Source organism: Carlito syrichta, unplaced genomic scaffold (genome assembly GCF_000164805.1).
Source record: "Carlito syrichta isolate Samal-C Ts95f unplaced genomic scaffold, Tarsius_syrichta-2.0.1 Scaffold107891, whole genome shotgun sequence".
Taxonomy (NCBI): Eukaryota; Metazoa; Chordata; class Mammalia; order Primates; family Tarsiidae; genus Carlito; species Carlito syrichta.
The window spans coordinates 144,596-170,791 of NW_007051987.1; the positions used below are offsets into that span (position 1 = coordinate 144,596).

The 26,196-nt window shown below is 43.9% G+C and overlaps 1 protein-coding gene across 1 annotated transcript in view; it reads right to left on the reverse strand.

Moving 5' to 3' along the window:
- Positions 1-24,320, reverse strand: part of SLC36A1 (solute carrier family 36 member 1) — a 48,329-nt gene extending 24,009 nt beyond the window's left edge. Inside the window, exons 1-6 of the mRNA XM_008067771.1 lie at positions 24,200-24,320; positions 11,247-11,394; positions 4,148-4,238; positions 2,889-2,977; positions 2,337-2,432; positions 417-501 (exon numbers count right to left, since the gene is read on the reverse strand). Coding sequence (XP_008065962.1) covers positions 417-501; positions 2,337-2,432; positions 2,889-2,977; positions 4,148-4,238; positions 11,247-11,389 — 504 coding nt within the window. The 5' untranslated portion in view covers positions 11,390-11,394; positions 24,200-24,320. The remainder of the gene's footprint in view (positions 1-416; positions 502-2,336; positions 2,433-2,888; positions 2,978-4,147; positions 4,239-11,246; positions 11,395-24,199) is intronic.
- Between the last annotated feature and the right edge of the window lie 1,876 nt (positions 24,321-26,196).

Below are 26,196 nucleotides of genomic sequence, written 5' to 3' on the forward strand. Positions count from 1 at the left end.
TCAAAACTGATCTGGAAAAAATTCCTGAACAAAAATTTCATTCATCTCTTGCCAGTCTCTCTCTCCCTTTTGTTGTTATTGTTGTTGTTTGTTTGTTTTTTAACAAAGACCAGCCGGGCTCAGTGGCTCAGCCTGTAATCCCACGCTTTGGGAGGCTGAGGTGAGTGGATTGCCTGAACCCGCGGGTTCGAGACCCACCTGGGCAACTTGGCAAGACCTCATCTCTACAATAAATCAAAAAATAAGCCGGGCGTGGTAGCGTACACCTGTAGTTCCAGCTACTTGGAAAGCTGAGGCGGAAGGATCGCCAGAGCCCAGCGGGTTGAGGCTGTGGTGGCCAGGAGCGGCCACTGCACTCCAGTCTGGGCAACAAAGTGAGACTCCAACTCAGAAAAAAAAAAAAACCAAGACCCTACCTGTTTAAAGTTGTCAGCCAGAAACACAAAATAGACACAGCAGAATCCCAGCTGAGTAACAATCAAGAAGAAGTCCACAACGTGCCTGGAGATAGAGCAGGAAGGAATGCAAGATCATTATAGTATCAATACAGGACTCCCAGAAGGACGAGTGGGTTTTGGTTTTGTTTTTTAAAATAGACTTAGGGGGTTCCAGTGCCAACTTATTACATGGATATACTGTGTAGCCATCACCTGAATCATGTACGCTGTACCCAGTAAGTGTTTTAAACAGTGCTTTTCCCCAAGCCACCACAGACCCTACGTAATAAGTGACAAGGAGGGACATGCCCTGGTAAGAGGGAAAACCACACCAGGTGCCCCTGGTCTGGGGCTCAGGGAGGAAGGTGAAGGAGAGGCCATCAGTGGTGTCCAAGTCCCTTTCCTGGCTTCTTGTGTGGGATGTTGATGAGTCGGAAATCCCTGCACGGAGTATGGAGTGTGACATTGCCAGCCCACTTGGCCCACCTCACACCTTTTTTCTAAAGTTATAGGGAACCCTTGACATAAAAGACCAGGAAGTGGACCTTTTCATTGTCTCTCTCTGTAACTTGGATCCAAGAACCAACCTAGTCTCACATAAGGACACGGAGGAAGAGATGCACCGAACAGACTGCTGGTTGGACAACAACAGCCGGTCACAACCTAAAGGGTCATCAGAAGGCAAGTGGTCAAATCATAAACCATTCTTAAATGGAGCATTACACAGCAGTTAAAAAGGATGTGTCAAATCCGTGTGTGCCAGTAGAGAAAAATGTCTAAGACACTTAAGGGGGAAAAGGAAGTTTTCAAACAGTACACATAGTGTGATCAATTCATGCAAAAAATTAAGACTATGTGTATATATACAGAAAATTCCAAAAGGCTACCCATGCAACTGTGACCAGCATTTACTTTTACTTTTCACTTTATTCCCCTCTATCTTATTCCAAAAAAAGTGTTCACTGTGAGCACACATTAAAAGAGCACGCTAATTTTTAAAGGGAGAGAGGTAGGGAGGGAGGGAGGGGAGGGAGGGAAGGACTGATTAACAACCAACCAACCCATAGTGGTCACTTGGCAATCTGGCTTCTCCCAGACATAGAAAATAATTTTTCCAAAAGAATTACATCTGTATCATAGGATGAAGTTGACTATGGATGATGGTAAGTTTCCTTTATAACTACAAAAAGGAGCTTTTCTAGAGAACATAGTTTTAAAAATATATATATATTTTTTTATTTTAAAGATTTTGGGTACAATTCAGGATTAGGTAAACAAGTGAACATATACAGGTAAAGTTTGGGCCTCCCTTTGGTGAGAACATAGTTTTAATATGGTTCAGATTTTTTTTTTAAAAAGAAGGATTCAGTCCTTGATGATATCAATCTTCTATATCTAAATACAGACAACGAACAGTAGAGTATTTCCCTCCAAGCATCTGAAAAGTTACCGTAAGGAGAAATTTCCAAATAGTCCCCACCTCCTAACAGAGTCATCTCCCCCTTTCTCCGCTCCCCTCCCCTCCTTCTGGAAGCCTCCCCTCCCTACCTAGAACAGCTTCGTTCTATTTATAAGCAAATGCTTAAAAATATTTGTTGAACAAATGAGTGAATCAAATATACTCTCTGACCATTGAGTGTCAGAGATGAAATTGGAATGACCCTCAGAGCCCTTTCCAGCCAGGCTCCATGTTTTTCTGATGAGGAAACTGACGCCCAGGGAAGGGAAGGGTGACTCCGCCCAAGGTCACACAGCTTACCAGGGCAGAGCAGAGCTACAGCCCAAGCCCACTGACCAAAGCACTCCAGTCACTCCTCACACTGACTCCTCACGGGACCTCCCTATCTGCAGGCCTCACACTGGGAGGACCCAGCTGAAAGCACAGAGGGAGTCACAAACCTCCCCCAGTGCGCGTGGTTCCGGAGCCAGGAGCAGGGGCTGGATTCTAGTCCATACATCACAGTGTCCCCGTAATCCACAAAAGGCTTGTTAAGTCTGGGAGAAAGGGAGGGAAAGAGAAAGTGCAAGGTATGTGGGTTAGACAATGACAGTGACAGAACAAATGGTACCACTGAGACCCCGACCATTCCCACCTGTCACCCTGGAGGTACCACTTTGAGTCCCACATCTAATCACTTAGGGCTCACAAGTATTCAGTCAACTGGACAGCTACTTTCATTGTCAAAAACAACCACCCACTAGAATCATTTCAATGGGGTAACCTTACAAAGCACACAAAATTAGCATGTGGTATCTGTCCCCTAGGCATAAGGAAACTTAACAGGAGACAATGAGCCCAAAAAGGACACAAAAGTCACCAGGGAAAGTCGCCAGCAGGCATCATCAGCCAGGGTAAAGACGGAGTGCACCAGCTACGTGCTCACTTCCGGGGTTGGTGACAGAACCCAAAAGGACGATGTGCCATTCGAGCAGCAGCATGAGGGCTCTCACCTGCGGCAGAAGTGGTGGGCACACTTCACCAGGATACCCATGCAGTGCACGGCCACGATGCCTATCACCAGCAGGCTGAGGGGACCCATCTGGGGCGGTGTTGCCGACAAAGGAGGGAGAGACAAGCACGCAGAATTAGGAGGGGGCCCTATGGAGACTCGATTTGCAAAGGATTTGAGTACCACTGAGGCATTTTTCAGTGACAAAACTTTGGGCCCAGCATTAGAGGGAGAAGTGTGACTGTGGAGATCAACTCTGCAAGATGGGCACTATCTGAGCTTAAAGCAAGACTGAATCTTGTGGCAAATGAGGACCCACATAAGTCTCTTCCGAGATAGTTGTAAAACAGCAGAACAGAAGGCTCCTGTGACTCTATGGGAAGAAGAGACGGGCAAAGGGACGTGGGGGGAACGGGCAAGCTATCTTTAGAGTGCTGCCAGGTCAAGAAAGACTGCACTAAGCCAAGGACAACCCACATCTCTGAGCTCATCTCCAACTCTAAAAGAAACCAGAATGCTTTCGATAGGCAGTCTACACAAGGTGAAGAATCACACAAAAAACCAAAACCATTAGACTCTCTGAGTTCGCCATTTAGGGACAGGGTGTTGGGGGACTGTATAGAAAGTGGACAGATACCTGTAACCAACTCATTAGTTCATATTGTTATTATTATCATTATTATTAGAAACAGAACCTTTCTCACTCTGTCTCCAGGCTGGAGTGCAGTGGTGCGATCATAGCTCACTGCAACCTTGAACTACTGAGCTAAAGCGATCCTCCTATCTCAGCCTCCTGAGTGCTGGGACTACGGGCACATGCCATGACACCTTTTATTTTTTAGAGATGAGGTCTCGCTATGTTGCCCTGGTTGGTCTTGCACTCCTGGGCTCAATTAATCCTCCTACCTCAGCTTCCCAAAGTGCTAGGATTCTAGGTATGAGCCATACCCAGCCAGTTCCTATTATTGATAGAAACTGCTTGAGTAATTTTAATTCATCTTCTCTACCACAAGGGAAGTGCCACATGGCCGAAAGCTTTGTTCAATTCACTTATTTATTCTGAGAGCCTAGAACAGTGCCTGGCACAGAGAAGCCCTTCAATAAATACCGTTACATAAACCAATGTCTGAATTTGCTTTTTCTTCAGCTGAATTATTTTTAAAAGGCTCCCCATTTAAAATAAAGTAAATTTTTGAAACAAAACAAAAAACTACCTCCTAAAATGTCACAACACTCCCCTGCAGCAAGGCAGACCCTTACCAAGATGCCAGCATTCTTCACGGCCAGAGGCAGCCCCAGGAGGCCTGTGCCAATGTTGCCTTTCAACAGGTGGATCAAGGTCTGGAACCATCTGAAGTGGAAAGACGACGACAAGGGACCGTTAACCACGGTGTCAGCTGACGCTTGCTGAGCATTTGGTGCGGCTTGTGTGTGCTGTCTCATTTGATTTCCACAACAACCCCATAAGATCCATTTTATAAGGACAAAGCAGCTCAAGGTCACACATCTGGTGTAGGGCTGAGCCAGGGTTCAGAGTTGGGTGGCCTGGCTGGGGCTCACCCTCATACCCACTGTGCTGTGAACCTCACCCTCCATGGCGTTTCCAAGAACCCCTCCCTTTGGTTATAGACCAGAGGAACGTGGGGCTCTCTCCAGGCACTCTGCCCCTTCAGAGTCTACTGAGCCTGCTTCTAACCACAGAGCGACCGCTGTAAACACTCAGACCCCAAACTGCAAAGGAGGATGACAGACCCAGCTACCAAGGACAAACACTGGTGTGAAAGAATAAAGAGGAAACAAACCCACATCCTGCAACAGAAAGGTATACGAGGGGGGACCCCCCAAAAAACCCAGAATTGTCTTTTGGAGGGCGGGCCCCTGGTAGTACACTCAGAATTTGTTCCTCCAGATCAAATGGTCAACCAAAGTTTTTATGTGGAAATTGTGAGAAGGTTGCATCACGATCTGCAGAAGAAACATCCTGAGTTGTGGCAAACAGGTGACTGGTTCTTATACCATGACAATGCAGTCACTCATACCATTCTAAGTGTTTGGCCCGGCACCCCAAACAACTTTATTTTGTTGTTTCCCTGGATAAAAAAAAAGTTCTCAAAGGGAAATGTTTTGCCAATGTGGAAGAGATGAAACAAAAAACATCAGAAGCACTAAAAGGCATCAAAATGGATGAGCTCAAAAACTGTTTTGAGCCATGGAAAAAGCGTCTTAATAGGTGTAATGCATCAAACAGCGAGTAGTTTGAAGGTCACCGAAGTTTAAACATGTAAAGTCTAGGGTTTTTGCACCCCCCCCCACCTCCAACCTTGTACACAAAGTGAACAGAGTAAAAGTCATACAATACCACAAGAGGAAAGAGGACGGAAGCCCCTGATGCACTTTGTATTGAAAAGAGAAGAAAGCCGAGTGCTGCAAAGTTCTAGGACTGAAGATACCCTTCCAGACAGTCCCCAAGTTTATCTTTCTGCTGTGAAAGCATTTTTACAGACTGGCCCTGTCACATAGCAACTATAAAGTCTCTCATGTTTCCTCATTCATTCACTCAACAAACACCATCTACCATTATAAAACGTTGCATTCACTGCAGTGGTGAAAATCAGTATGACTCGGGTATAAAACTCAGTTTCTAGAAACTAATAATATCTCAAGGAAAATAAGCAGATGCCTTAATAACCACCAGAGATAGAAAGATCCTCCAGGAACAGAGCGCAGGAAGAAGGCAGATGTGGTTTCATACAGAGGAGAGGCCTGAGCTGAGCCCAGCAGGAAGCGCGGGATCTGTGTGTGTCACTGGGGAAGACACCAAAGGGAAGGGTCTGGAGTGAGGCCCTGGGAGAGAAACGTGGGGCATGACAAGGAGTGGTACTTGGGTTAGTAGCCACTTGAGACAGGTTGAGGGTGGGCAGGGAGTTTTTCTTTTTTCCACACGGAATGGGAACTCAGCAAAGACTGACAGCAGAGAGGTGGTTTTGTAAGTCTTGTATTCGGTATTGTATTTATTTATTTATTTTTAGTGTGTGTGTGTGGGGGGTCTCTCTGTTGCCCAGGCTGGAGTGCAGTGGCATACTCATAGCTTACTGCAAATTCAAACACCTGGGTTCAAGGGATCCTCCTGCCTCAGCCTCCCGAGTAGCTGGGACTCCAGATGTGCACCGCTGTGCCCAGCTAATTTTTCCTTTTCTATAGAGGTAGGGTCTCATTGTGCTGCCCGGGCTGGTCTTAAATTCCTGGCCTCAATTGATCCTCCTGCCCCAGCCTCCCAAAGTGTTGGGATTATAAGTGTGAGCCATCATGCCTGTGCATCTTCAGAATTTTCTATCCTTTGTTACCTCCAGAAGGATAGGAAGTTGGTCAAATACAGTATTCCTTTGCCCCAAGTAACCCAGGATTTGGCTCCTGGCATTGTCTGGAAATTCTTCCATGCAAACAACCTAAATCCCTCAAAACCTATGCTTATACATATTTCTTCAAATCTGCAATTCAGTAGAAACTCAAAGCAAGCAACACTTTTTTGGGGGGGTTAGAGTTTAACTCTGTCACCTAGGTTGGAGTGCAGTGGCATGCTCACGGCCACCACAGCCTCGACTTGCTGGGTTCAGGTGATGCTTCTGCCCCAGTCTTCCAAGTAGCTGGAACTATAAGCACACACCACCATGCCCAGCTAACTGTTTTGATTTATTGTAGAGATGAGGTCTCACCAAATTGCCCAGGCTGATCTCGAACCCCTAGCTTCAGGCAATCCTCTTGCCTCCACCTCCCAAAGTGCTGGGATTACAGGTGTGAGGCCCTGTGCCGCTAATACTTGTTAATCATGAAGGCCATCAATCAGACCTACCTACACCATCTAGGAAGGAATTTTACTTTAACCTTTCCCCTTTTACCTTCAGGAAGGAAATCTCTTACCTTCCCACTGTCCCCAACCTTCTCAGGAAAGATCAGGGAAGCTGCCTAGACTCTGAGTGAGAAGATGGGAAGTGCCCTCCTGGACTGTCCTGGGGGCACAGTTCAAGGCCTGCACGGGGCCAGCAGTGACTCTATGTCAGCAGCCAGTAGATGGGAGATAGCAGGCAGAATAATGGGCCTATCAAATTTAAATCTCGGCAAATGTTTAATCCACTTTTGGGCAAAGGTAAGTGCTATACCAAACCTACCTGCCTACCAGACACCTCCCCAAAATGCCTCTGAACTTGTGTCATGGGAGACCAGGTCCTCTGGGCCAGGCTCTGCTACCACCGCCATAGGACCTGCCTTCTCTGGGCCAGTTGTCTCACCTATGAAGCGAGGACTGGACCAGGATGAGATGATCTCGACGGTCCCTTCGGCTCTAAAAGCCAGGATTATAGGCAATTGACCAGAATGACTCTTTTTAATGAATGGCTCCAAGCTGAGATTGGCCAGTACTGTGTGAGTAGCACAAAATCAACTTCATGGACTGCAAAGTCTTCACTACAAGACTGAACTACCTTTCCAAAAGGGAAGGGACAGTCTAGCAAATCTCCGTGGTTCTAGTCATGCTCTATTTGCAGTTCTTAGACTTGTTGATCTCAGGACCTCTTTCTGGCTGATAAACCATTAAAGACTCCAAATAGCTTTTGTTGATGTGGATGACATCTGCCAATATACACTACATTAAAAATTAAAACTGGTAAGTTTTTAAAATATTTAATTAAAAATAAGTTCATTACATGTTAATATAAATAACATTTTTTTCATGAAAAAGAACTCCATTTTCAAAAAAATTGTGAGAAGAATGGCCCTGTCTTACCTTTTCTCCCCAATCAACTGGAATCACTGCTTTGACATTCAATCTATTGTGAACTAAGGCTTTGCACAGAGCCTAGACGTTGTTTCAGTTAAAGTATATGAAAAAAATTTATTCTCTCATAGACATGAGTTGGGAAAAAGGAGTATTTTAATAGTCTCTTCAGATAGTCGTGTTAATTTTTCTTTGACACTACTCCAAAATGCAGCACGTGACAGTTTCTTAGAAGTTCACTGCAGTGTAAAATCTAAACTTTCCATTCTCAATTACATTAAAATCCATTAGTGATCTTATTCTTTCAATGGCTCTTTTACCCACGCACAACTTCCTAACAACACACTTTGGTCATTTGGAGGTCATGGTTCCCTGAGTTGCGCAGATCTTCCAAATGCTCACATCGTTCACTGCACAATATCAAAAAGTCATGGTCATTAATATCACACCTGGTTTCATCAGAAAAGTCTTCAAGTGAAGGGAAGCTGTCGAGCTCACAGTGCTGGATCCAAGTCTTCATTTTTCCAATTTTTCTTGAAAGCTCAAATTTTATTATGGGCAACAAATACGTACTGTTGTGTGTCTTGAAGTGATGGCTCATTTATTTTCAAGAAAATGTATGCCAAGTACTCAGCTCTGAATAACCTATAGCTTGCTAGCTATTCTTTCTAGTGAAAAGTGTTCTATTGAAAAAAAAAGCAGCAAGTTCAGTTGGCAACTCAAATCATCACTCTGGGTCATGGCCCTGAGGTGAGTGTCACAGTCAGGTACTGAGGAGAAGTGCTTCATGTGTACTTACCATTTGTCACACAGAACATGAAAAGGCCTAAATTGAAGGGCCGTGATTTTAAAATATCAGTAATTTGATTCTCGCATCAAGGACATTCTTGAGCAAAACTGTCTTCTTTCATTGCACAGTGAGAAATACAATGATGACCAGTGTCATCTGGTGCCATGGCTTCGATTCATGCTCTGGCACCTGCAATTTTACTCACCACTGTGTCTGCATTATCAGTGCAAATATCAACAGGTGAAAAGGCAAACAACAATTTGAGATTATTAGCTTCATAGACTTCTTAAAATAGTCCTGGGAACCTCAAATGGTTTGCAGAGCACATTTTGCAAGTAGATACCCCCTATCCCCCAGAGAAAGTCCATTTCAGTCAGCCTGGCAGCCTGGGAAGGAAGCACTGAGGCTGGATCAACAGCTAGTATAACGTAACTTAGAGGGGCAGCACGGAGAAACATTTGCCCAACAGCATCAAACGAGGCTATCTTCACAGCAGTCAACAGATTGGAAACATCAAGGGTTAGGAAATAATCTCACTAAACATATCATCATGGAAGTGTCTGGGATGCCTATTGCACCCTCTAATGAGGGATTTTTACTGAGCCCTTAATTCTAGAAGCCAGGTGTCTGCCTGCATGTGCAGGAGGCCAAGCAGTTCTTCCATGTACTTTGCTCCTTCGAAAACAGGATGGAACAAAGTACAAATAGGAAAAGAACCCAGCTTAACACCTTGTCCCTCACACTTCCTACATAGCAGAGATTCCTTTGGGTTAACGAGGTTCTCCTAATGAACTTACATCTTGATCACACCTGGTGTGTTTTCTACATAAATGCCCCAGGCTGGAGCACTCAACCAACCCTCTAAGTTCCAGTGAAGCACTTTTACCAGTAACACCTGTGACGGGACTGCCATCCTGCCATCACCTGCAGATGGGCGTTCCTGGTCACCTCCTTGTATCATGATAGCAGGGCAGGAAGGAAACCTCAGAACAAAGTATACTCTGGGAAATGTCCCAATACAAGCTCAATGCTCAATTTCTTTCTTTTTTTTTTTTGAGTTGGAGTCTTACTCTGTCACCCAGGCTGCAGTGCAGTGGTACACTCACGGCCACCATAGCCTCAACTTGCTGGACTCAGGCGATCCTTCCGCCTCAGCCTTTCAAGTAGCTGGAACTACAGGCATGCACCACCACACCTGACTAATTTTTCGATTTATTGTAGAAACGAGGTCTCATCAAGTTGCCCAGGCTGGTCTCAAACCCGTGGGCTCAGGCAATCTTCTCACCCTGGCCTCCCAAAGTGCTGGGATTATAGGCGTGAGTCACCTTGCCCATCCCAATGTTCAATTTCTAACCATCAAGGGGAATAAAGTGGGGTTAACCACTTGCTGTAACTCAGTGTGGAAAAGAAACGATATTAGAATAGCTAACAGGCATGCCTCAGCTCCTCTGGCTGGCCTTGAGCTTCAGAGAAGTCTCTACAAAGATGAAAATCCAGACTCCATCTGGCAGGTGTGGCATAGACAAGCTGATGCCTGAGAACAAGTAGCAAAACTGGAAGGGAAACTGCTTAGAGAGAAGCTTGCAAGACGCATTTCACAATCACAAGCGTGGCTTCTGAGGGAAGCTGTCACATGCCACTGTGTGTGGAGCTCCTTATGCCTGGGGTCGCCCGTGGGGTGGATAAGGTTAGTAGGAAGAGGGGAGGAGGGATTCATACCATAGCCAGCTCTGCTCTGAGCAACTGTTCCCGTCAGTTACAACTGCAAGCGAATGGGAAATCTACAAAAGCATGTCACGGGAGAGAAAAGCTACAGAGATGGAATCTTCATGAGGAGAAATCAGCTGGTGATGGTGAGGAACCGCTCACCAACAGAAAATGCCCCACACTAGCAGAGACTGTGGGAGGGTGAGCTTCACCAGCGATGGGCTCCAAGAGACGCTTCCAGGGTCCCCTTGGGCAATCACAGGAAGTCTAGGACATGAAAGATCCCTCAGTAAGTCATCTCCAACCCACAAGGGAACACAGAAAGAGGGATGGCTGAGCCTGAGGAATAAACAGAAGAGCTGCAAAGCTGGGACACAGAGGTTTTCTGGATGCCAGAGATCTGCTGAGCTTGGGTGGCCTAGAAACTCAATGGAAAAGACAACCTTCCTCTGAAGTTCCTAATTCCAGTGAAGAAAATCATACGGCCAGCACAGCTGCACAGTGAGAATCTCAATTTTTATTTACATTTGGGGAAACTGAGGCCCAAAGAGGCCCAAACACAGTCCGGATGAGTCTTGGGTTTCTGTTTCCAGGGACAAGACTTAAGCCCTCCTTGGAGAATGCAAAGTGATCTCCTCTTTTCTACCAACCCCTGGATTTTTTAAGTGCAGAAGTTATTCTCCTTGTTCCTATTTCTTCAGCCAAATGGACTGGTGACTTGGTGACAGAAGCGGAAGTCTAGAGGAGACTGCAAAGGAGGCTTCTGAAGGGGCTTGGAGATTATTTGAGGTTCTAGCACCAATGCCATGTGCTTCTAAACTAAGAGAATGTCCTCTCTGGACGCTTAAGTCCAAGCTCTTACTTGGCACCAGCCTTGTGGGACCAACATGGCTGAAAGGAACAAAGAATAAGAAGCAGACTGGAGAGTGGGAGGCCAGGAGGGTCAGTGCCAGCGTGGTCACTGCCCAGGCTCCTTATTCCTCACCTTCATCTGTAAAGGGGGCAAATGATGAAATGGGGAGGAAAAATGTCTAAGGGAGACTTAGGAACATGCAACCCAGGCAGGAGGGCAAAAGGTGACAACTACTTACGTTGTGCTGTTACTTTCCCCAAAGCGCTGGTAGGAGCCCGGGGAGGAGAGGTTGTTGAGGCCTTCTGACGGGCTCTCCTCTGGGCTCACATCAGTGGAGCTGTAGTCGTGATAGTCTTCATTCCGAAGTCTCTGCGTGGACATGGCAGCTGGAGGGACAGGACCAGCATTAAGACATCCCATAGCTGGAGCCTTAAGCTCCACGTCTGGGATGGGTTCTGGGGCAGAGGCAGTCATTGTCACAGTTGCTCACTGTGACAGCTGCACTATGGATTAAGTATGAGAGTGCCTGGTACCAAGGGAAATGAAAAAGTACAAAGTACACAGGGGCGGACTAAGCTCTCTTGGCTTCTGCCTCCCAACCACCACCCCCGCCCGCAGTTGATGCCATACTCATAAATTTCTAAATTTGTCAAAGCAGATGTAGACAAAGCCAAGGTGAGGCACCGCTTGGGAAGAGTGGGTGAAAATGCAGAGAAGTGCTTCCTGGAAGCACTCCCCATTCCTTAGGTCAGAATTATTGACTCCTTCCTCTGAGCTCATTTATGGGACCTTGAACAATAGTTAAATTGTATATATGCCCATCTTTCTCAGGAGCAAGCTCTCAGAGGAAGGGAATCTGGCTGTTTTTTGTTGTATCTTCTTTTTCCTCTGCCTTCATTGAGAGCCCTGTTACAATCAAGAAATCCCTTCCAGGTCATTCCATTCTGCTCAAACTCCCCACCAGCTCCTAGAGCAACAAATGAAATTCTCCTTTTTGCCATGACCTCAGACCTATCTTATACTCTTTGGAGGCCACTGATAACTCTTATCCCCTGTCCTGGGACTCTTTTCTTACTACCAACCTGAGTATTGAGAAACTGTAGCTGAAAGCAGCTCAGAGGAAGACCAGGAGCATCACGGATACTCACACCTGGCCTTTCTCAACATCTCCCCTCCGAAACTCTTCTCCTTTTTATTTTTACAAGTTTGCTCATTTTTAAAAGATGGTGAGACAATCAAGTGGGTTTCAGTCCAAGGATACAAGAATGGTTCAACATATGCAATTCACCACAGACAGAATTAAGAACAAAAATCATATGGTCAATTCAATAGATGCAGAAAAAGTATTTGATAAAGTCCATCATCCCTTCATGATAAAAACCTTGAACAAACTAGGCATCAAAGGAAAATATTTCAAAATAATAAAAACCACTTATGATAAAACCACAGCTAACATCATACTGAATAGGGAAAAATTGAAGCATTCCTCTTAAGAACTGGAACAAGATAAAGATGCCCACTTTCATCCTCCTGTTCAACATAGTCCTGAAAATTGTAGCCAGAGCAATCAGGCAAGAGAAAGAAATAAAAGCTATTCAAATTGGAAAAGTAGAAGTCAAATTATCTCTGTTCACTGATGAAAAGATCTTATACCTCGAAAATGCTAAAGATTCCTCCAAAAGACTCCTGGACTTGATAAACGACTTCAGTAAAAATACAAATCAATGTACAAAAATCAGTAGTAGCATTTCTATACACCAGTAATGCTCAAGCTGAGAACCAAATCAAGAACACAATCACATTTATGATAGCCACAAAAAAATTAAAATACCTAGAAATACATTTAACCAAGGAGAAGAAAGATCTCTACAAGGATAACTACAAAACACTGATAAAGGAAAGTGTAGATGACACAACAAATGGAAAAATATTCCATGTCCATGGATCAGAAGAATCAATACCATGAACAAGACCATACTGCCCAAAGAAATCTACAGAGTCAATGCAATCCCTATCAAATTACCAATGCCATTTTTCATAGAATTAGAAAAACAATCCTAAAATTCAAAAGGAACTAAAAAAGAGCCAGAATAGCCAAAGTAGTCCTAAGTAAAAAACACAAAGCTAGAAACATCACATTACCTGACTTCAAATTATACAAGGCTATAGTAACCAAAACAGCATGTTACTGGTATAAGTTACACAGATCAATGAAACAGAATGGAGAACCCAGAAATAAAGTCATCTACCTACGATCAACTAATCTTTGACAAAGTCAACAAAAATATACACTGGGGAAAGGACACCCTATTTGATAATTGGTGCTGGGAAAAGCGGCTTACCATATGCAGAAGAATGAAACTGGACCCCCAACTGTCACCATATAAAAAAATTAACTCAAAATGAATTAAAGACTTCAATGTAAGACCAAAAACTATAAAAATCCTAGGAGAAGAAAACCTGGAAAAAAAACCCTTTGTATTTCAACCTAGGCAAAGAATTTATGACTAAGACCTCAAAAGCAAATTCAACCAAAACAAAAAATAGAAAAATGGGACTTAATTAAACTTAAAAGCTTCTGCAGAGCAAATGAAATAATCAGTAAAGTAAACAGACAACCTACAGAATGGGAGAAAATATTTGCAAACTATGTATCCAACAAAGGACTAATATCCAGAATCTGTGAGTAACTCAACAATTCAATAAGAAAAAAAAAAAACACATTAAAACAGGGACAAAGGACATGAACAGACATCTTTTTTTTTTCAAATTTTAAAGATGTAGGGTACAATTCAGGATGAGGTATACAAGTAGTCATTGTACAGGTAAAGTTTGGGCCTTCCATTGGTCTATCCTCAATTCGCCTGGTTTGAGATCAGGTACGCTTATTGATGTTATGTGCCCCTTTCCCTCCTCTGGCAGTGTCCCACTATTGCCAGTCCCTTTCTTATAGTATTATGGTAAATGTTCAGGGCCTACTTATGAGTGAGAACATGTGGTACTCGGTTCTTTGTTTCTGTGATAGATCACTAAGTATGATAGACTAAATCCATCCAAGTTGCTGCAAAGTCCATATGTTTGTCCTACTTTATGACTGTGTACTATTCCATCGTGTATATGAACAGATATGTCTTAAAAGATGACATACAAGCAGCCAACAAACATGAAAAAAGGTGCAACATCACAAACCATCAGAGAAATGCAAATTAAAATCACAATGAGATACCATCTCACACCAATCAGAATGACTACTATTCAAAGGTCAAAAAACAACAGATGCTGGGGATGATGTGGAGAAAAAGGATGTTGGTAGGGATGTAAATGAGTTCAACCTCTATGGAAAACAGTATAAAAATTTCTCAAAGAACAACCATTTTACCTCGCAATCCCACTACTGGGTATACAAAGGAAAAGAAATCATTATATCAAAAAGACACCTGCACTCATATATTTATCACAGCACTATTCACAAGAGCAAAATCATGGAACCAACCTAAGTGTCCATCAACAGATGAGTAAATAAAGAAAATGCGATATTAATACACCATGGAATACTGTACAGCCATAAAAAAGGAAATCATGTCTTTTGCAGCAACATGGATGGAGCCAAAGGCCATTATCCTAAATGAAATGACTCAGAGACAGAAAATCAAATACCACATGCTCCCACTTATAGGTAGGAGGTAAACAATGGGTACACATGGACATACAGAGGAAAATAATAGATATTGAGGACTCCAAAAGGGGGGTAGGTATAAGGGGATGAGGGTTGAAAAATTACCTATTCAGTACAATGTTCACTATTCGAGTATAAGAACCCAGAAGCCCAAACCTCACCTTCACGCAATATATCCATGTAACAAACCTGCATATGTACATCCTGAATCTATAAAAATTAAAATAAATTAAGTTAAAAAAAAAAAGACAGCGAGAAAAGAAGTTCTTCCTGCTGGGTGATGGTGAAGGTGGTGTCCCCTGGGTAGCCTTTCTCAGGAAGCCCTACCACAAAAGGGCTTTTTTTTTTTTTTTTTTTTTGAGTCAGAGTCTCACTCCATCGCCCAGACTGGAGTGCAGTGGCATGCTCACGGCCACCACAACCTCGACCTGCTGGGTTCAGGTGATCCTTCCACCTCAGCCTTCCAAGTAGCTGGAACTACAGGCATGTGCCACCACGCTCGGCTAATTTTTTGATTTATTGTAGAGATGAGGTCTTGCCAAGTTACCCAGGCTGGTCTCGAACCCGTGGTCTCAGGCAATCCTCTCACTTCGGCCTCCCAAAGTGCTGGGACTTTAAGTGTGAGTCACGTGCCCAGCCTCAAAAGGGTTTCTTTAAAATATACAGTAAGGATACATTTTGGGAGTTGTGTCAGCCCCTTGAATCCTAGAGAACTCTGTTAAAAGAGACTTCGCTTTAAGCTCCTCATTTTACAGATAAAGAATTGACCCCCAAAGATGAGGTGACCTGTCCTGCTACGCCTCGGCAGCAGCAAAGCAGAAAACATGTCTCCTGATGCCCTAATCTGGAAACATCTACGCAATGCAGTGCCAGTTGCTACGAGGGAGTATTGCATTACAATGAAAGAGTCAACTTCCTGACCTTCAAGGATCTGCAATCAAGTGGGGGGAAAAGGTATATTAAACGTTACAAATAACACACAAAAATCTCGACACTAGGCAGACTGGCATTGCTGCCTGCCTGCAAGGACTCCTCCAGCAATAGCTGGACGCCCACCCTGAGTGTGAGGTGCTCTCAGATACCTCGTGAGGAGACAGGCTCTCCAACTGCCTCCGCAACACCCCACCCGCCCAAGACCTAAGATCAGCGCCAGAGGAGGACACGCAGCCCAGGGCTCCCCTCAGGTCCACTCCCAGTTCAGGCCTCCTGGAAACCGGCACCAGAGTGATCCAGGTGAGATCCCATTTTCTCCCAGGACCTGGGCCATCTCACAAGGAAAGTGCTGGGCGGAAAGCCAGTAAAGACCTAGGAACCCCAGGGAGGAGCCCACCTCCTTCACTGCCAGAGTCACTTGGCTAAAAATTCTCACACTTCATTACTCACAAGCTAGAGGAACCCCAGGACGCCACCCAGCTCTGGGACACCTGCACTCACTGAAGGACCAGGGAAAAATCTATGAAGTGTCTTCACAGCAGCAGTTGGAAACCTTGCCATGCAGACGGAAGAACGACTTGGTAAGTGAGTTTACAGGCATGGCAGAGATCTGGGTGCTAGGCCTGTCTCCATCACCAGCTTACTTAGTGGTTTTGAACAATGTTATTTATTCTTAGCTTCCAAATGTGCAAAAGCGGGGGAGGGGGGAGGGGGCAGGGACTAAAATACCTCTCAGTTCCCCTCTAGCACCTACATTCTAGGAATCAACTAATGTAATCATGCAAGCAACAGTTAATGTCCAGTCTCTTCCAACATACCAAAAGTATCTGACGAGTAGAAGCTTCCAAGTAAATCTTGCGAGAAAGGTTTATCTGAGGGATGGGAGCCACTTTAAATGATCAGGCCCAGAGAGGCACTAACATGTGACAACAGTCACATCTCACTCCCCCCTTAGGCTAAATAATTACCTCCTGAGGTCACTTGCTATAGAGGGTTTTAGATTAACTGATGCCACAAAGTCATAAATGCCATACGCTGAACACCGTAACTCATACCCCATAGTTCAGCAGTGAAGGGCCAATACCTAGCCAATACCAATGTCTTCTCTGTAGACGACTGACAATTCCTGTCAAACGACTTTGTATCAGCCCCCTCCTTGTCCCCTTTTGCCTTTCCAAACCTGCTGTAACAAAGGCGGAAGACAGCACTCCCCAAGTCACTGGGAAGTATGTCCTCCCTTTGGCTCAAGTAAACTCTTCACAATTATATTTTGTGCCTCAGTTCCTACTTTTAGGTTGACACCTTTATATCACTGAAGGTGAAGGGATGAATACAGACTGAGAGGCTCCCCAGTTCCTCCTACCAACCAAAAAACCACCTTGTGGCACACAGATGCTCGACTTACCTCAAACATTCTTTATGCTGTGTTTAGAGACTGAAGTCACCCACAGCAGAATGCTGCTAAGAAAACTGTTCAAAAAGAAGCTGATAGCTATAGTTCTAAAGTCCAACCAATGACTGCAGGACATTATAAGATATGACTTATTGTGTGCATATTGAAAACCAAAAAAGAATATGCTACTTAGGAGTTCTGGCAGATGATAAGCTCAACAGAAGTCAGTGCTATAATAACAGATGCCAAATCGATGAATACAACTCTAGGCTGCATCAGGACATGGGATAATCACAGAGAGATGACAGCCCACTCAGATTCGCTAGGGCTGGATTCTGCTCAGCTGCATATTTTAAAGGGAATCACGACAAAATGCATATATACAGGGTCAGCACTAGGATCAAGGGGAAGTCAACTAAATGAAGAATGGCTGGAAACCCTGAGAAGGTTCTACCTGGCAACTTGAGAGGCACAAAACTGTCTTTAAAAGCTATCACGTGGATCAGACTTGCTCTTTGGGGCCTCAAAGACCAGTCAGAGCTAGGATCGATAGATGAAAAGTAAAGGGAGGTAGATCTTTGGCTAGACATAAGGAAGAACTTTCTATCAAAGACAGTTGTCCAAGTGGAACAAATCGTTCTGGAAGAACGTGTGCTCACTATCTCTGGAGGGTCCAAGCAGAAGCCCTTTCTCTGACAGTTACGAAAGCCTCAGAGAGGGTGGGCCCAGCCACTCCCTGCGGTTGCTTCTTTGGCTCCTTACAGCAACCAAGGCGCCTTCCCTTCTCGCTCCCTGTCCCCATGAGTGGCAGTTTCCACAGCGACCTGCCCCTGAGCTCCCTTTGATGAAACCTGACATCCCAGTCTATTGGAGCAATTGCAGACCTGCCCTGTGAAAGATTTTAATAGTTCCTGTAAACTGCTGAAACAAGGCTTTGACTATGTGAGAGGTGAAGGCAAGCTTGTCCTTGAGACTCTTGAGGACAACAAGCAGGGCTTATGCATCTCTGTGCTGTGATCCATCAAAGTCAACATCTCTACAAGATATATATTAAGACCCAAAAGAGTGAATGACTAAGAAAAGTTTGCCTGTTTGGTGGCAAAAAAAAAAAAAAAAAGAAAAATGAAAATTCAAGTGTGCATTCAACCAAAATTGCACTAAAATATCAACTATTTGTATAACACTGAAATACTTCCTTCTTTTTCCTTATATAAACTATTCTTAGTTTATATATATAATATTCATATATTAGCTTACATGTAAATATAAAATCTATAAGTTCATATATAAAAATATAGGCAGGCAAATTTTGCTGAACAGGCAAGCACACTTACCTCTCACCCATAATCATAATCACCTCCACTTTTATATAAAGTATTTTTAGAACGGCAGATGCGGGGAAAAGGGAACACTTCTACACTGTTGATGGGAGTGTAAACTAGTACAACCTCTGTGGGAAACAGTGTGGTGATTCCTAAAAGATCTCAAAATCAACCTTCCATATGACCCAGCAATCTCCCTTCTGGGAATAAACCAGAAGGAATTCAAATCATTCTGCAAAAAAGATATCTGCACACACATGTTTATTGCAGCACTAATCACAATAGCAAAACCATGGAACCAACCGTGCTGCCCATTGAAAGTAGACTGGATTAAAAAAATGTGGTACATATATATGATGGAATATTACGCAGCCATAAAGGACAAAATTAAGAACTTTGCAGCAACTTGGATGGAGTTAGAGTCTGTAATACTCAGTGATCTATCACAGAAACAAAGAACTGAATACCACATGTTCTCACTCATAAATGGACCCTGAACAATTATCATAATACAATAAGAAAGGGATTGGCAGTAGTGGGAAACTGCCAGGGCAGGGAGTGTGGGGGCATACTTCGTCAATAAGTGTACCTGATCTCAAACCAGGTGACGTGGGGACCAAAGTGAGGCCCAAACTTTATCTGCACAATGACTGCTTGTATACTTAACCCTGAATTGTACCCTACATCTTTAAAATTAAAAATTTTTCAAATAACGTATTTTCAGTTTACATAAGGAAACTCTATACTTTTATATATAGTTTAATATCTTCATATTTATATAATGCTTATGCTACCACTCAGAGAAAGGGTTTCTGCAATATAAACTAAATATAAAAGAACATATATAGTTAGTTATATATGACTTACATGGAGACTTAAACTATATATAAAAGAATAGCGTTTCCTTCTAAGGATATAAATTATAAATATTTAAATAAGGATGTATCTGTTGATAGTCGTTTAATAGATAAGAGTTGCTCTTTAATCTACATAACATGCGCTGTTTTTAGCTTGGCACTAAAAATAAGCAGGTGGAATCACTTTGCGCAAGGGATGTAGTGTAGAAAATGTGTTTGCAACTTGAATTTGTACAAAAAAAATGTGTTAAATTTTCTGGAGGTGGATAATTTTTAAGGGGAATTCTGTAGTGATTTCTGTTTTACAGGTAAAGTCAGACATTCTTTTTAAAAATTTTTATTTTTGAGTTGAAGTCTCATTCCATTGCCCAGGTTGGAGTGCAGTGGCACGCTCACAGCCACCGCAGCCTCGACCTGCTGGGCTCAGGTGATCCTTCTGTCTCAGTCTTCCAAGTAGCTGGAACTACAGTCATGCGCCACCATGTCTGGCTAATTTTTTGACTTATTGTAGAGATGAGGTCTCGCCAAGTTGCCCTGGCTGGTCTTGAACCCATGGGCTCAGGTAATCCTCTCACATCAGCCTCCCAAAGTGCTAGGATTATAGGCATGAGCCAGTGCACCCAGCCCAGACTTTCTTTTTATAAATTCAGTGACTAACATTCCCACTTTAAAACAGTAGCAGATTCAGGATTCAGGAGAACGTTACCTGGCTGTCAAAAATCTGCACTCCAATCCCAGGCTTATGTAATCGTGTTGGGATAGAATTGGGAGGATGGCATTAGCTGATTTCTAAGTACACTTTCACTTCTGAAATTCCAGGATTCCCATTTCAATTCTTTAGTAGCTGGGTTTGTTCAAAATAAAAGAGGGTGAAGACTCAATAGATGGTAACATGCTAAAGGTGTACCATCCAGCACCATAGCCACTAGCGACAAGTGGCTGTTTAGCACTAGAAATACAGTTGGGCAAAACTGAAATGTGTACACTCTAGATTTCAATGAACTATACTTCTGAAATTGAGATATATCTCATAAATTAATGTTTTATATTGATTATATGTTGTAAGGACAATATCTTGGATATCCTGGGTTAACTAAACCATTAAATGAAAAAAAAAAAGCCGGGCTCGGTGGCTCAGCCTGTAATCCCACGCCTTGGGAGGCTGAGGTGAGTGGATTGCCTGAGCTCGCGGGTTCGAGACCCAACTGGGCAGCGAGACCTCATCTCTACAATAAATCAAAAAATTAGCCGGGCGTGGTAGCGCGCACCTATAATTCCAGCTACTCGGAAGGCTGAGGAGGAAGGATCACCGGAGCCCAGTAGGTTGAGGCTGCGGTGGCCGGGAGCGGCCACTGCACTCCAGTCTGGGTGACAGAGTGAGACTCCAACTCAAAAAAAAAGAGGAAAAAAAATCAAACAGATTTCTGGGCCTAGTCCAATTCTACCTGAGCATTTTAGTTTTAACCACCCTCCCAGGTGATCCTGGTGATAGGCAGATTTATATAAAGCACTACCAAAAAAAATGATCTTAATATGGTAGGGAAACCCCAGGCCTCATCTCCGACCAGAGGGCCAGAGTGCATGCACTGGTGACACTTGTGTGCAAACTAAAAGTGCCACCCAACATTCTGAAATCAGAGCAGCAGTAAATGAAACAGAGGAGCAGCATCTTCCCTTCTCTGTTGCTGGAGTTCTAAAGATGTGACCAAGGACATAGACAGTTGAAGAGAAGTAAAATATAGGACACCTTCTACATGATTTTCTTTTAAGAATTTTTTTTTTTAGAGACGAAGTCTCACTATGTTGCCCAGGCTGATCTCAAAACCCTGGGTTCAAGCAATCCTCCCACCGCAGCCTCCCAAAGTGCTCATGATTCGTTTTAAAAATGGCTAACCTACCGTAAAAGCATGTTTCATGAAGCCAAGGCTTCTGCCTAAAGTCTGGGGCCAGACACAGGGCAGTTGCTGACCTCAGCAGCCTCTTCGGAGGTTGCTGAATGGGCAAACACACTCGCTTCTTACCCATAATCATAAAGACCACTAAATATTAGGACAAAGTCATGACTTCAGAGAAGATCCAGCAACAGCTTCCCATGTTGAGAAAACCAAGGACCACACAGAAAGGCCAATTCGTCTACGCCCTAGCAGGTCAAAGACTTGGGATCAGAATCCAGCAAACCAGAGTCCCAGTTCCAAGAACCAGGGTTCTTTCTACCATGTCATAAATCACCTATTCTCCCTAAAATCACCCTGGGAACAGAACTGGCCTCAGAGCCTGGGGCAGAAATAGGTCTTCAGGGGGTATTCTCCACAATAAAAAGTACATGAGTTTGGAGCCTGGTAGCATGACTCTGAGCAAGTTAATGAATCTCCCTTGGCCTCAGTTTCCTCAACTGAAAGATATCATTCCTAACACCTATATCACAATATTGCCATGAAGATATGAGGAAAAAACAAATGCTTGTTAGATATGTTTTTGAGCACACAATAGACCCTCATTAATGGTAGCAATTGTGATCATTACTGTATAGAAATTCACTATAAAACTCTGTAGTCCTTTCCCTGTTTAATACTCTGGAGAGCTGAGGCAGGGCCCTATCTTGAAATAGTGACCTAAGTGCCATCAGCATCTCAGTCACCTGCATAGATAGATTTCCTAAGTCCATGGACAAGGGAAGCACCAGAGGAGCGTCCCCTGCTAGAGAAGGTCACTAAGAACTGGCCCTGGGTGTCACGACTCCCAAGAAAGATGTTCTGGAGGATAAAAGAAGAGCCAGTCCCAAATGGAGCACCACGTGGCTCCTATATTGGCCTATTTACAACGCCCCCTCAATCCCACCCCACGCCCGTTAAACACAGGCTACCTTTGTGTGCTCAACCCACTCAGGCCAAGGAGTACAGGATTCCCCCAGGGCCTGGGTTGAGGTAAACAAGCTCAACGGGAGTCTCTTCTACTGGAAATATTGGCCTGAATGTCAGTGGCATCCATCATTCATGCATTTCTGAAGGGGTTATGATAACCCAGCAAAAATAGAAGCAGAAGTCTGTTCACACATCTGATCCTTGAAGAGAAGTCAAGCATTTCAAGAACTGAGACACTCACTAGGGGATAGGGAGATGTGATTTAAAAAAAAAAAAAAGAGGAGGAGGAAGAGGAGAATTTAACATGAGAATAGTGATGAGGCCAGGAAAAAATAAAAATAAAGCAGTCACAAAGAGGACATCTACTAAGTCCACTCCTAGAATGTCCCAGAACCTCTGTTGGAAGAAAACTTAAAACGTTACCTGGTTCAGCTGTCTACAATACTATAATTTCATCTACAATGTCCCCAAAGTAACTGTCCTATGACGGTTACCTCCAGAGACAGGGAACTCCAGGTTCCGTGTTCTAACGAGGCAGACCACTCATTCTTAGAAGGTTTTCATGCTCACCAAACACCACTCCCTATGGCAGTTCCATCCCTTGGTCCTAGCTGTAGCCTCTGGAATATTATCCAATAAATGGAATCCTTCTTCCTTACACTGCCTTTGGAACAAAGACCCCCCTGAGCACTTGAAGCTGCCACAGGATGAGGTGGAAATGAACAGCTAGTGACTTAAAAGGAAAATAAGGACTCCAGAGCAGGCAATTATAAATGATACAATCAGAAACAAAGGGAGAGAGACAACACTGTTATCAGAACAGCATTTACCCATGTAGCCTCCGCTCCCAGTCAAACCCTGAGTCTGAACTCAGCGCCCATGTGGGAGCCTTTTGTGCTGCTTTCTTCTTGACTTCAAGAACATCTGTAAAGAAAACACGTTCTAAATGTACACGTTCATAACCATAAGCTAGGTTCTAGACCAGAGTCAAAAGAGGGTCCTGATCGTGCTTAAACTAATACAGTCAAAATCATTTTCATCTGTTGGTATTAAGCTAAGACATAATACAGAGATGGGAAGAAAGAGGAGGACGTCATGGCAATGTAGAAATGAGTGCAGTACAGGAAAGTGCTTCCTGGACAACTGGATTAAGTCTTGTTGCGAAATGTACATAAGAAAAAAAATTGAGTGAAAAACAGACCCAGGCCCATCCAGATCAGAGCAGAGAGGACCCTTAGGGATTCAACTCCATCACTGCAGCGACCGAGAAACCTAAACTAAGTCACCTCAGGTTGCCAAGTGCAGCGTTAAAACAAGACTCCTAATTCCCCAATCTCAGCTCTTTCCATGGACAAGCTGCTATCTTAGGTCAGCAAGCCTCAAATAACTGCAAAACACCCATCCAGACAGCTGGTCTTACCCCAATCTGCCAAGTTCCCCAAGTTTCCCAAATCTGTCACTCCGATTCACATCTCATATTTTGGTATGACTTACACAGAACTGCAGAATGGTTCCTACCAAACCTACAGAACGATGAGTTTGCAGAAAAATCACGAACCAACAGGAGACCACACCCAGAGCCAACCCACCCCGGGCTATGGAGAATGCAGGCGGCTAAAAAGGGAAAGGACGGAGAGAGAAAGGAAAGCAAGGTGGGGTGCCCTTTCGCATGTCAAGTCTCCAGGAGGCAGCGTGGTGGAAAGCAAACAGTTGCTGGCGCTCAGGACACTTGGATTCTAGTCGCAGGTCGGCGACTCACTCACTGGGTGACCTCAGGCAAGCCCTGGCCCCTTTCTGGGCCTCGGTTTCCCCAACTGCCCTAGGAGGGGGTTGCACCAGGCGACTCCCGGGGTACCTGCAGGACTGATACTCTATGACCCAAAGTCCCATTACTGGCAAGTCCCGAGCAGAGATCCGCGGCGGAGGGGACACTTGCTCTTAACAGCAGGACGGAGCTCTCTGGGAAGCGCGGTCTCTGGGTGATCTTGCCCACCTCCGGGCCTCAGTCTCCCCGCCTGTCACATAGCACAGGGAGCCCCCAACCCCGTGAAGTCCAGGGAGATGGTGCGCGGGGCGAGGGGTCTCCACCTGTCCCCATCCCGGAGATGCCCGCCGCGAGCTGGACCCGCAGCCCGGCCCGGAGCCTGACCTGGAGCATCTGCCGCGGGAGGGCGACGTGGGTCCTGCCCGAGGGATGCCGCCGCCGGCCGGACGGTCGGCGCAGGGACGCGCAGTCGGGTTCCAGCCCGGTTCTGCCGGCAGCACAGCCCACCCTCCCGCCTTCAGCACCCACCCCTAAGCCAGCCTCCAGGGCGGCCCGGCAGCCGCTTCCGGGCCTTGTCACGTGATTCGAGGCCCGGGTCACGTGCTCCCTCCCCCGCCCGCTTCTTTCTTCCCACTGAGCTCCTGGCTCTGTTCCGCAGCACCACCTGGCGACCCATTTCTGCCACTTCAGGGAGGCCTGGGCCCATTTCTGCGTTCCGGGGGGCTGGGGCTGGGTCTCGGAGTAGGAAATGAAGGGCATTGACCTTGGGCATGGACAGAGTTCAGTCAAGGAACACAGTTCCATGAGTTGTGAAATATGGCTAATATTTACACTTGCTGTATTTTCTTTAACACGTATCCTTGAGCGTGTATTGCTTTTATAATCAAGAAATATGCCTATTTTTACAAATCTTCTACTCATACATTTAGAAGCATTCACAAACTCTCATCTGTGTTTGCTGCTGGAAATGGAACTGTGAGGCAGGGCAATGCTATCTTTTAGCAAACTTTTAAGTAACATTTAAAAATGGATGGCAACATTTCAGTGTTGTATGTAGTATCTAGTCTGCTCATTTTTACTCTTTCTTGTTGCAGATCTTTCCTTTAAAAATTATGTAACAAATAGACTTAAAGTAAACTGTAACAAGAGACAAAGAAGATCATTGTCTAGTGATAAAGGGGTCAGTTCATCAAGAGAACATAACCACTGTAAATATATATGCACCCAACATTGGAGCACCTAACTACTCGCAACAAACATTAACAGACATGAAGGGAGAAATAGATAGCAATACAACAGTAGTAGGAATAGCCCTCTTTCAACAGTGGGTAAATCAGTCAGACAGAAATTAGTAAGGAAATACTGGACATGAATTGCACTTTAACCCAAATGACCTAGCAGACATACAGAACATACCATCCAACAGCAACAGAATACCCATCTTTCTGTAAGGCACTTGGGACATTCTCCAGGATAGACTATATGTTAGACCACAAAATGAGTCTTATATTTAAGAAAATTGAAATCATATCGGTATCAATAACAAGATAAATATTGAAACAGATATGTACAAGTTAAACAACATTATCCTAAACAACCAATGAGGCAAAGAATAAATCAAAAGCAAAACTAGAAAAATACCTTCACACAAATGACAATGGTAACATAACATACCAAAACCCATGGGTTGTGGCACAAGTAGTTTTAAGAGGCAAATTTATAGCAATAAAAGCCTACATTTAAAAAGAAGAAAGATCCTAAATAAATAGTTTGACATTACACCTCAAGGAATTAGAAAAAAATTAAACCCAAAATTAGCAAAAGAAAGGAAATAATAAAGATCAGAACAGAAATCAAATAAACAGGAAAAAAAAACTAGAAAACTTCTTTTAAAAAAACTAAGACTTGGTTTTTAAAAAATACAAAATTGACAAACTCTTAGGTAGTTAACTAAGAAAAGAGAGGGGAAATTCAAATAAATAAAAATCAAAAATGAAAGTGAAGACATTACAACAGTTGTCTCAGAAATAAAAAAGGATTATAAAGGACTATTATGAACGATTATATGCCAACAAATTGAATGACTTAGAGGAAATGGAGTAATTCCTAGAAAAATACAACCTACTAAACTTGAATCAGGAAGAAATTGAAAGCTTGAACAGACCAATAACAAATCAAGTGATTGAAGAAGTAATTTTAAAAACCTCCCAATAAAGAAAAGTCCAGGACCAAATGGCTTCACAGCTGAATTCTACCAAATATTCAAAGAAGAATTAACACAATACTTCTTAAATTCTTCCAAAGTATATTGTCATAAAGAATACTTCCAAACACATTTTTATGTGTTTGCATCATCTTCACACCAAAACTAAAGACATTAC